Raw genomic sequence first — 11281 nt, 5'->3', positions numbered from 1 at the left:
CTTAGTCCTATGAAAGTCAAAACAACGAAAAATCCCCAATTTTCTCATAAACCCTAACCTAGGAATAGTGAAATTCCTTGCCAAGAAGTGATGGGTGAGCATACATGCAATGTGTCACTCTCACCCTCTGTTAGTTAAAACGGGAATGGTAAAAAAACATTGTTCGGTACGGGCATGTTTTAAACGGATCAAAACGTTAACGGGACGGTCAAAAATACGGTCAAATACGAAAAAAATGGGAAAAAAATAAAAAACAGACGGTACGTGTTTTAAACGTTTATATTTAAATAATACGGTGTAAAAAAAACGACAATATATAGACATAAATTGACATAATAATTCTCTAAATACCTGAATAACAATCAAAATAAATATAGATAATATCCATATTTCAATTCAAATTCTAAACCTATTATGTCATGAAATAACATCAAAAATATATCCATCCAAAGATTAATATAAGATCCAAAATACACCATTCAAATATCCAAAATACATCATTTAAATATCCAAAATCATCATCCAAACTACATAATCCAAAATGTATCATCCAAATTACATCATCCCATTTCATTAAAAAAAAAAGCACAAGTGTATCATAATATAGAATTAGGTTGATCATGAATAGGTTCAACATATGTCTCTTCAAGTCTCTCTGTCTCCAACTCAATGTTTACATCAGGCAAATCACCAAGTTTCTCTAGGTCAATAGGTTTTGTATCCTGAATTGCTCGGCTTTCATACTTCTCCTTCATCAAAGAATTCATTCTAATGTATACCAAATCTTCTAACATTTCTGGAGTTAACCTGTTCCTCTTCTTTGTTTGTGCAGCGTCCCAAGCACTCCAATTCCTCTCGCAAGGAGAGGAACTACAAGGTTGGCTTAAGATTCTGCAAGCAACCTTCTGAACCACAGGAAGACAACCACCCATATATTCCCACCAAATCCCTACAAATTAACACAAGTAAACACATATAAGGATGATATACAAATAGAAATATAAACTTAATTAACTAACAGACTTACTTGGATGGTTAGTTTTCATTAAAGACTTTCCTGTGATATTGAACAAATTTGGGTTCCTCATTCGATATTCAACCATTTCTGCAGTGAATTGCTTATGATCTTCTTGAGGAACCATGGTTGCCACAATACATTCTTGAGCTTGCACAACTGTATTTGTCTCAATAAAAAGTCCACCATCAAACAAATTATTAGGATTTAAAGCTGCAGCAAGCACATGAACAGGATGAATTATATTCTTTTCCACCCTTGTATCAAACAAATCCAATATGGTAAAGTACTTTACTCCATCACTCTCCTTTAACTTTCTCAATTTTTCTTTTGCCCTAACAGTTGCTTCATACAAGTAACATGCAGTGGAACCATCTGAATCAACAAGGCGAAGAATCCTAATGAGAGGATCCATAAAAGCAATAACCTCCTTTGCCTGTTCCCAGAATATATCAGATTGAATTATCCTGACAGTCTTTAATGCTATTTCAACTCTATTGCAATGGAAGCCTCTCCATTCAGATGATGCAACCAATAGCCTTAACTCATTCTCAACTACAATAAGAGATTGGAGCATTAAAAAATTAGTAGCAAACCTTATCTTGCAAGGCTGCTTAATCTCTTTGGCATTTGTGAATTCCCTCATCAAGGCTATAATAGATGTGTGCTTGTGCATATAATCCACTACATGTTTACCATCATCAATAATTTTCTCACCCATCTAACATGCTTATGGATATCCTTTAAAAGCAAATTAATCCCATGTGCAGCACAATTTGTCCGATACATGTGAGACCATTTTCCAATCAACATATCACCACAACAATTATAGTTAGCACCATTATCTGAAATAAATTGCACAACATGTTGTGATCCAAGCATTTCAATAACATTAGATATTTCTCTAAAAAGATATCCAGCAGTAATACTATTTGAACCACAATCAATACACTTCAGGAATACAGCCCCACCAGGAGAATGAGCTATCACATTGACCCAAGACCTCTTCTTTAGGTCAGTCCAAGAATCAGACATTATTGTGCAACCTGTGCCACCCCATGTTGACTTTATGTTGCTCACATATTCCATGATCTCTACCTTAGCTTCAGGAATCAAACGGGTACGAAGAGTAGAGTAACTAGGAATAACAAAACCCTGACCATAGGCACAAGCACCTTTCATCATTTGAATAAAAGATTCTGTCTGAATAACATTGAAAGAAATGTTATTCTTAACAAAAAAATTCTCCTATCATCTTTTCTAATGACTTCTTGTCTTGTTTAGCAGCCAACTCTACCATTGTGGTTTGATGAATGCTCCTACCAAGAGAACTTGTGGAGCCAATTCCACTTTCTAGGGTCTCATTCGTCCTTTTCTTTTTAGATGCACTCAAATTCATTTCTACACTGGCTTCAGCTTGAACATGATCAGGGACTTTTGTACAAATTTGAACATCATGGCCAGTCAAGCAAGCCAAATGAGCTTTCACTCGAGTAACACTACCAGAGTAGTCAAGTTCACAATAATTGCATTTAAAATGGCTCGGCCCAAGTTGTTGTACATGTTCCCAAAACTTGTCCTTTTTTCTAACCATTTTTCAGTAATATCAAGTACCTACATAATATGCAATCAAATATTTATTCAAATTTAATATATATGATGAGTACATATGAGAATTGAGAATAAAGAATTAACGATTAACAATCAAATATTCATTCATATTTTAACAAAGTATACTAAATTGTGGAACAAAGTGATTCTAATTTACCAAATAATTTCTGCAATTGAACAGAGAGAAACCTTTTCTCCTATATAACCCAGAAAAAAATAAAAAGAAGATGCTAAATCACAAGGGGCTGGAAGCTATGTATGGTCTATCGGATCCGTATAAAAAAACAAGGGTTAATGATAATCAACCCAATGATGCAGCAGATGCCAGTTTGTATGGAAGCTTCTTGAAATTTCTGCAAGATCCTTCTTGATCCAAACAGCCACATGTTGCACCTTAAAAAAAAAAGAAAAAAGAAAAAGCAATCATGAAGGTGAAATCAAAGTCTGGATATATCTACCTATAAGCCGACAACCAATGTTAGTGGCACTTGTGCAAATCAAAATGGGAAAATCTCTACAATAGGGGGTAAAAGGTATGGGGGTATAGTGTCCAAGAATTGCTCCTTGGTGATGCATTCCTGTTGCAGAAGTGATGGATAAGAAAAAAAAAATCCAATTATTCACATTAGTCAGAATCATATGAGCATTGGGTTTTACGGACCAAGTAGGGTTGATCTTATAGATTTTTAGAATTGTTGCTCACTAAAGGTGAATATTGTGGAAAACCTGATAGAAGGATATGCTTATTTTCCCTTTCATGTGTAGTATGTTAAACAAGAGCTTGGAGTGCATTGCATGAATAAGCTTGTGGTCTCCAGCATGAGGATTATATCTATGTATGGCTCATTTAAGCAGATCACAAAATATAAAGAAATCAAAAAGGAAAAAAAATCAAAAACCTCTTTCTGCAATAATAGAAACAGGGGTGAAGTCGAATCCGGTGTTTGAGCTCGTCCTTCGTCGTTCGTCGTCAGGCGTCCGTCGTTCGTCGTCCGTCTTCCGTAGTCCGTAGTCTGTCGTCCGTCGTCCGTGGTCGGCCGTAGTGAGGTGAAGTCGAGCTGCTCGAGTCCAGTACTCCAGTCGTTCAGTCGTCCGTCGCCTGCCGTAGTGAGGTGAAGTTAAGCTCGAGTCCAGTACCCCAGTAGTTCAGTCGTCCGTCGTCGTCGTCGTCCAGTCTCCAGTCTTCCAGTCGTTCGTCATCCGTCGTCGTCGTCGTCCAGTTGTCCAGTTCTCACAAGTGTTTCCACTGGCCGCCGTCGTCGTCGTGGATCGTAGAGACATAGACAACTCCGGTAGCACCGTGTTCACGAGAAACCGATGACAACTCTCTGATGACTAGCCGTTAGTCGTCCGTCGGTGGTAGAGAAGAAGAGAGGAAGTGAGAGTTAGGGTTGAAGTTTTAATTGAAATGATGGATTTTGATTTGGGAATGGGCCGAAATCGAACGGCCGAGAGTGAAATTTTAATTATTTTTTAATATCCATTTTTTTTATAGTAAAAAAATGGATACGCGTTTGAAACGCGTTTGAAACGCGTTTGAAACTTTAAATATGCCCGTTCCCGTTTTTTACCGGATTTCTGTGAACAGTTCGGCAAACGGCGTTTAAAACGTCAAAAAAACGGTTCGGCGTTTAAAACGCGAATTAACTAACTAGGCTCTCACCACTATAATGCAACCAAATGTGAGTGACTAAACCTATTTATGTTCATACATTGGGCAAGGGAAGAGAGGGAGAACATGAAAACCCTAAAACAACAAAATTTGGGGAGAAAAAGGGGTTATGCAACTCATGAAATTGATAAATGTGGTGATTGAAGAAGAGAATCATGGACAAATGACATACTCTCATGCTACATTCGTTCTAGTTGGGAAGAATTAAAAGAAAAATGAATTTTAAAGGATATAGGTCAAGAACAACCGAAATTCCATAGTTTAAAAGAGAAAAATGAGGAGAATAACACTTACTTGAAGTTTTGAGGTTGATGATTGAACAATTTGGTCAAAATGTAAGAGCTTCCCAACCCTTTCGTTGATGCGTCAAATGCCCTTGAGAGGAGTAGAGAGTGAGAGGAATAAAGAGTGAGAGAAATGAGGGCAAGAAAACCCTCTTAACAGAGCCATGCTTGCAACTGGTGGGTCCTGAATCCAGCCCACCCACTGGTATTACCCACCGGTGTCGGATTTTGGGGCCAAAATACCCAAAAATTGAATATGTTGTTCCCCATGCCTAGTAGACCCTAAATTTGTATGAATTGTAAGCATTTGTGCAAGAGATATAGGTGCATTGTCATGTGTGGTGATTTCTATAATAGCGGTTAACATTGTGGATGCATACTACGATGATGGAATGCGGTGTGATAATGTGATATGTGACATGATGTGCATTTAATTTCGTGCATACACGTGATAATTGTGGCACTTAATCAATGCCTAACTTTGATGTAATTCGGGTACAAGGCATCATGGTACACACTAGATCCTAAGGAACCCCTCATGGTCCCCGTTTTGTCAGATGACCACCAAATCCTCGAGGGCCTTGATCCGCAGGATGGTCACCACACCCACGACCTGGGTGGGCCCTAGGCAGGAAGAGATATTAAGGACCCACCTATAATCAAAATCCTGGATTCTCCTCCCATTATCACTTCAAATAATTTTGCGGCTCTTATTCAATAGTCGCAACAAACATTTCAGAAGCAACTCCAGCAACAACAAACTTTTCATGAATGTTGCGCATCAACAGTTGAACCCTATGTAGATGGGTCAGCATCCCCGTGTGGTGACCTTTCCCTAAGATCCGCCTGTTGTGCCAGGTACGTGAGCTCAACCGGGGGGTACACCTCTTAGGGTACCACCACCAGACCCACCAAGAAGCACACCTCCCATGGTGACACCATGGTTCCCACCGTTTGGCACTCTTCCATATATGATGCCACCATTGTATCCATACCATCTGGCTTATCCACCTTAATACCCACTGGCAACTACTACTGCAAAGGCGGTTGAATTTTTTAAGAAGCACTTGCCACCTATGTTCACTAAGGTGGGTAATGATCCCTTAAAGCCGGATCGATGGATCCAAGAGATGGAGAAAATATTTGAAGTAGTGGAATGCAAAGAGGCTCAAAAACTCATCTGTGTAGGCTTGTAGATAAAGAATGAAGCCAACTCATGGTGGAGAGCTTCCAAGCTCATCTTTACGGAAACCCACCCAGAACCAACTTGGGAACAATTCAAGGAATTGTTTTTATCAAACTACTACCCCAATAGCTTCAGAGACCGAAAGGAAACAGAGTTCATAGCATTGACTTAGGGGAACAAGTTCATCCTTGAGTACCGACAAGAATTTGAGGACTTATTTTATTTTGCTCCTCCACACATGAAATCAGCTGAGGAAAAGGCTATGAAGTTTTTAAAGGGATTAAGGGTATCTATTGGTTTAGTATTGGGGGCTATGAATTTGACAAATTATGCCCAGATAGTACAGAAGGCCAAGACAATGGAGGACAAGCAGAAAGGAGAGTTTTCCACTACATCAGGGCTTTGGAAGAGGTCTAACCCTTATGCGGATTTGGGCAACCCGAGTAAGAGCTTTTGCCGGCCATATAATTATGGTCCATCATATTAGCAACCGTACAGATCATCAGGTTATATAACCTGACCAGCTGGTGGATCGGGGACCACATCTTTCCGCCCGAATACTAGTATGGTGCCTTGATGAGCACATTTATGTGTGAAATCTAGGGTAGTAAAATAGGCATTTTACATATTTAGATTGGAGCTACCTTGGGTTTTATTCTCTTTTTGCAGGTTTTATATTTTCAAGGCCTTAAGGACTATCGGGCACTATATCTCTAATTTTACACATAAAGAGGTTCTATTTCTTTTCATGGTTACAAAGAGGCCAAAATTCTGAGTAAGATGGACGTGTTCAATTAAAAGTACATATTCGTTTGGTCACCCGTACAAGTGATTATTCTTTTCAAGCCAGAAAAAGAATAATGGATCAAAACTGAACCGAGATGCAAAACCAGCCCGTTTGCAGTTGTCCCATAGGTACAAAAAATATTCTAAATACCAACAAGGATTGATGGACCACATCCTTAAGTGATTGAAGATTCATTTTTGGTAACAACTACCTAGCGTAGTTGGTGAGTTGTGGTGTGCAAAATCTCTTGCTTATTAGGAGGTCTCAAGTTCGAACCTCTTATCTGCCATTTTGTTGAGGTTTTTATTTTAAAAAATTTTCTCTTTCCTACTCATCACTCAAAAGAGGTCGGCCAAAGGGTTTCTTATGCAAGAGGAGTGAGAAATAAGGAAATAAAGATAAAAATAGAAAAAAATAAGGAAATAAAGAGAAAAATAGAAAAAAGGGAGAAAAATAGGAAAGGAAAAAAAAAGGAAAATATTAATTTAAAAAAATGATTCAAGATGCTGCCCACGTTTGAAGAAGAGAGAGAAAAAAAAAGAAGGAAAAATGAAGCAAAATCGTTGGAGATTCCCTACTTCCTACAATTCTTTATCTTCTCTCTCCTCCACCTCATCAACTAGATAATTTGTTTTTTTAGAAGCTAAAATCTTTAGCTTCCCTCCCCCATTCTCTATATAATAGAATTAACACGAGGGGAGGAGACACTTCATTCCTTTTCTAGAGGGTTTTTTTTTTGTTGCTCTATCTCTTTCTTTAGTTTTCTCTTTCTCTAGCTCTAGTTCTAGGTTTATGCGTTAAACAATTTTGTAAGTTCTTTTTATTCAATTAATGCAAGCACTCTTATTTTTGATTCAGTCTTTTATTTTTATTGTGTAAGCAATTGAAGTTGTAATTTTTAAGTTCTAGTTCTAGGCTTAGTTATAGGTGACAAGAACAAGCTATGAAGCATGTCTTTCAAGTTCAATTTTTTTTTCTTCAGATTTGTTTTCTCTAGTACTAGAAATTTCAGATTTGGTTTATTCTAGATCTGGTTTTTAGTACTGGCAGTATCTCAAATCGATCAAGTTTTCAGTTCAAGGGTTGAAGTTCAAGTAAGTAGGCTCCTTCAGTAGTCTTCTCTCCCCGTCTCATTCTCTCTTCTGACTACCATTTTCTTTCTTAATTTAGGATTTTAATTTCAGTCGTTACATTATTGCTATCCCTTTTCCCAAAGGTTCATGGCTAGTGTATGTGTTGGTTTTGCCCCTCCTAGCCATAGAACCATCAATTTATTGCTTTTATTTTAACTGTCTCCCTTTCTTTAAAGCCAAGTAGAGTAACCCTTGTAAGTGTAACTCTTTGGTCAAGTAGGGAAACTCATATTATGATGTATCCCTCAGGCTAAATAGAGAAACCTACTTGTGAGTCTCTCTCTAGCTTTTTCCCCTTTCTTTTACTTTATTTTTATTTCAGTATTTTTTTTCTTTTATTGTTTTTTTTTAATTGCGTGGGTTGTTTATTTTTAGTTATTTATTTATTTAATTTTAATTGTGTGGCTTGCGTCTTTAAATTCTTAGATGACGAATGGTTAGGACGTTATTTTAGATACATATGTTTAGGACGATAATTAGAATTAGATCACAACCATTATTCGGTTCACTTTTACATTATTAAAAGAAGCAAAATAAATAAATAAATAAATAAAGTGGCTGCTCTCCCTGTGTTCGACCCGTAGCTACACTGATCCTACGCTTGCGATTACATTTTAAAATCTCAAACAAGTTTTTGGCACCGTTGTTGAGGAGACATTTCTATGTTATTTTTCGCTTTCTTTTGGTAAATCAGAGTGCTTTGTTTGCTTTGCTTTGTTTTTTCTTTTCTTTTATTGAATTCCTGAGAACATCAATTTACAATAATAGTTGTATCAGTGGAGGTCGCCATGCCTCACAGTATGATAAAGACAGGTTTTGTCCTGTAGCAGTACCTTAGGAATTGACCTGAGCAACCCCAGATCCCTATTGGTAAGCTCTCAAAAAGCCAAAAAAAAGTAAAAAAAAATATCAAAAATCGCAAAAAATTTTTTTTGCTATCTATTCTTTTGTGCTTGTCTTACTCTAGTTGTGGGTAGTTTTCTGTTGCATGAGTGGTAGGTGGGTACGTAATACTAAGAATCGGTTAGAAAGAAGAGATCCAACGAGTAGTGACCCTATACATTTGCTCTCTTTAAAACCCTTCAATATGGGAGACCAACAGCAAAACCCTCCACCTAAGTATCTAAAAGATAGGTTCTACCTCTCTAGAACAGACCAACCTTCCTGCATAGTTCTACCACAAGCCCAGGGTAATAATTTAGAACTCAAATCTCAATACATCACTATGTTGCCCCACTTCCATGGGTTGACCTCTGAGGATGCATACCTATTTCTAGGGGAATTTAAAGAGGTATGTGTTCTAATTAAGATCCAACAGCTTTCTGATGATGTTGTTAAGCTTAGTTTTATCACTTTTGCATTGAAAGACCAAGCTAAGAAGTGGTTGTATGGGTTACCCACAACTTCCATAACCTCATGGGAACAGTTCACAGTTGCCTTCCTTAAGAATTTTTTTCTCAACTCATAAGACCAATAAGCTTAGAAGTGATATCCTTCAGTTTAGGCAAAAGCCTATTGAGTCCTTTTCCAAACTTATAGAGAGATTCAAGGATCTACTCCAAGAATGCCCTCACCATGGCCTAGGCTTATGGCATTTATGTCAAATAATTTATGAGGGTATTGATTACCCAACTAAACAAATGATAGAGTCTATGTGCCTTGAGGGATTCACGTCCTTTACCGATGAAGGAAAGGCATGAGAATTCTTACTTGACTTAGCTGACAAAACCCGTGAGTGGGAATCAACCCAAGAGAGTTAAAGAACCATATGAGGGAAAGAATATTTTATGGATGGGATAGCAGCCAAGGAAGCCCATTTGGATAGCTTAATCGAGAGGATTGAGGCTATTGTTCCTAGAGAGCTATCATCAGTCAATTTGGTTAAGATTTATGCTTGGTGCCAGCCCCTTGGACATGTCATAGAAGAATGCCCCAACACCTCTGGGGGTACTTCTAATGATAGTATTAATGCCTTATACCAAAATAATCCATATAGTAACACCTACAATTCAGGATGGAGAAATCACCTAAATTTCTCTCGGAATCAGGGCAACCAAGTAGGACCTTCCAATTTTCATAATCAAGGTCAACCTGGACCCCAAAGGCCTCCATTTGCACAATAATCTTTATCCCAAAATAATTTTTCTAGGTCAAATGTAGGACCTCAGGCTAGTTTTCCTAGGGCCCCTCTCCTATCATCTTATCAGCAACCCCTGGGTTTACTAACACTGGAGAGGCAAGTAGAATAAGTGACTTGAAAAAAAAATGGCCCTCCTCATGACAAGCCATCAAAATCTTATGTGAGAACTCACCCAATTTATCTCAATTATTCTTGAGAGAGAGAAATGAACTTTACCCAGTTAAGCAGAGCCTAACCCTAGGCATCATCAGCCTGTTAATTCATAAACACCAACTAATGCACCACTGAATATAGTACAAGGTCAGACCCAACAAGGGCCCTCTAACCAATGTAACGTTGTTGATGCCCTTAGGAGTGGTAGAGAGTACCAACAGAGCGTTCCTAAATCTTTCCCATCTATTACTCCTGTTAACTCTCCTTCAGTTGAGGACACAAGTGTGCCTCTTGTTCCAGGTTCGTCTGATGAATCTAAAGACTCTTTTGAAACTAAAGATGATTTGGTTGAGGAAACCAAAAATGATTCTTCTGAAAAAGGATAAATCTCTAACAGTCCTTATGTTCATCCTGTCATATTTCCTAATCGTTTGGTACATAAAAATAAGACTGCTTCCATGGATAAAATTTTAGAAGTATTCAAAAAGGTAGAAGTGAACATCCCTCTTTTGGATGCCATATCCCAGATCCCCGCCTATACAAAGATACTGAAAGATTTGTGTACTCACAAATGTATCACTAGTATACCTAAAAAGGCATTCTTGGTAGGTAATATTAGTTCCATAATTACTCAGCCTATAACAGCCAAGTATAAGGATCCAGGGAGCTCTACCATATCTTGTGTCATAGGCAACACCTACATTGAGCATGCCTTACTTGACCTTGGTGCAAGTGTGAATATTTTACCCAAGGATTAAAGTATCGGTATCGGTCGATCAAAATTAAGATACGTATCGGAGGGTATCGTATCGTATCGGAGATACGCTATAGATACGCACATAAATGGATAGGGAACACATTTTTATACACTTTTGCATAAAAAAAACAGTTAAAAAAAGTTATATATAACATGTAGAATGCATAAATACTTAAGTGGAGGGTATCGTATTGATAGACAAATATATTGAGTTGAAAATGTTCAAAATGATGAGGGTATGGTATTGATAGACAAATATATTTTTTTGAGAAAAATCAAAATTTTCCATGGAAGTTGTAGAACACTTGTTTTTACATAACATATAAAAAATCTAAACATTTTTAATTATTGAGCATGAGTAGATCTAAGAAATTTGAAATAAATTGAAACCCTCATTTTCTCTTGAAAAAAGTTTGTAAATCCTTATAAATCCAATGATTTCATGTAATAATGATGCACAAAATGTGATTATAAGTATGATGAACTAGTGGTGTCAATTCGTGGCCCGAACCGACTAAACCGATCGGGACTGACCGTTTATAG

The 11281-nt window shown here is 37.5% G+C and overlaps 2 protein-coding genes and 1 non-coding gene across 3 annotated transcripts; all 3 read right to left on the bottom strand.

Annotated features, from left to right (window-relative positions):
• Nucleotides 1-425: 425 nt before the first annotated feature.
• On the bottom strand, nt 426-1089 carry LOC122074944. Its single transcript, XM_042639936.1, has 2 exons — nt 1028-1089; nt 426-949 (listed from the first exon to the last, which is right to left on the bottom strand). Exons 1-2 carry the CDS (start codon nt 1086-1088, stop codon nt 597-599), a joined length of 414 nt encoding a protein of 137 aa, XP_042495870.1. The 5' UTR covers nt 1089; the 3' UTR covers nt 426-596.
• A 133-nt stretch (nt 1090-1222) lies between these two features.
• LOC122074294 lies at nt 1223-2609 on the bottom strand. Its single transcript, XM_042639128.1, has 4 exons — nt 2313-2609; nt 1733-2218; nt 1311-1451; nt 1223-1228 (listed from the first exon to the last, which is right to left on the bottom strand). Exons 1-4 carry the CDS (start codon nt 2607-2609, stop codon nt 1223-1225), a joined length of 930 nt encoding a protein of 309 aa, XP_042495062.1.
• A 6554-nt stretch (nt 2610-9163) lies between these two features.
• On the bottom strand, nt 9164-9270 carry LOC122075038. Its single transcript, XR_006139174.1, has one exon. It is a non-coding gene; the product is annotated as a small nucleolar RNA R71 (small nucleolar RNA).
• Between the last annotated feature and the right edge of the window lie 2011 nt (nt 9271-11281).

The sequence above is a fragment of the Macadamia integrifolia genome, chromosome 3 (genome assembly GCF_013358625.1).
Source record: "Macadamia integrifolia cultivar HAES 741 chromosome 3, SCU_Mint_v3, whole genome shotgun sequence".
NCBI classification, from domain to species: domain Eukaryota; kingdom Viridiplantae; phylum Streptophyta; class Magnoliopsida; order Proteales; family Proteaceae; genus Macadamia; species Macadamia integrifolia.
The sequence above is the reverse complement of the archived record's forward strand: the minus strand, read 5'-3'. Positions and strand labels throughout refer to the sequence as shown.

Excerpts from the sequence above, each read along its gene's own strand:
- LOC122074944 (XM_042639936.1), bottom strand. The coding sequence starts at position 1,088 with ATGAGGAACCCAAATTTGTTCAATATCACAGGAAAGTCTTTAATGAAA. Across the intron at positions 950-1,027 it reads AATGAAAACTAACCATCCAA|GGATTTGGTGGGAATATATG; the intron begins GTAAGTCTGTTA and ends GTTAATTTGTAG.
- LOC122074294 (XM_042639128.1), bottom strand. The coding sequence starts at position 2,609 with ATGGTTAGAAAAAAGGACAAGTTTTGGGAACATGTACAACAACTTGGG. Across the intron at positions 2,219-2,312 it reads GCATTCATCAAACCACAATG|ACAGAATCTTTTATTCAAAT; the intron begins GTAGAGTTGGCT and ends AATGTTATTCAG. Across the intron at positions 1,452-1,732 it reads TCCATAAGCATGTTAGATGG|GCAAAGGAGGTTATTGCTTT; the intron begins GTGAGAAAATTA and ends TTCTGGGAACAG.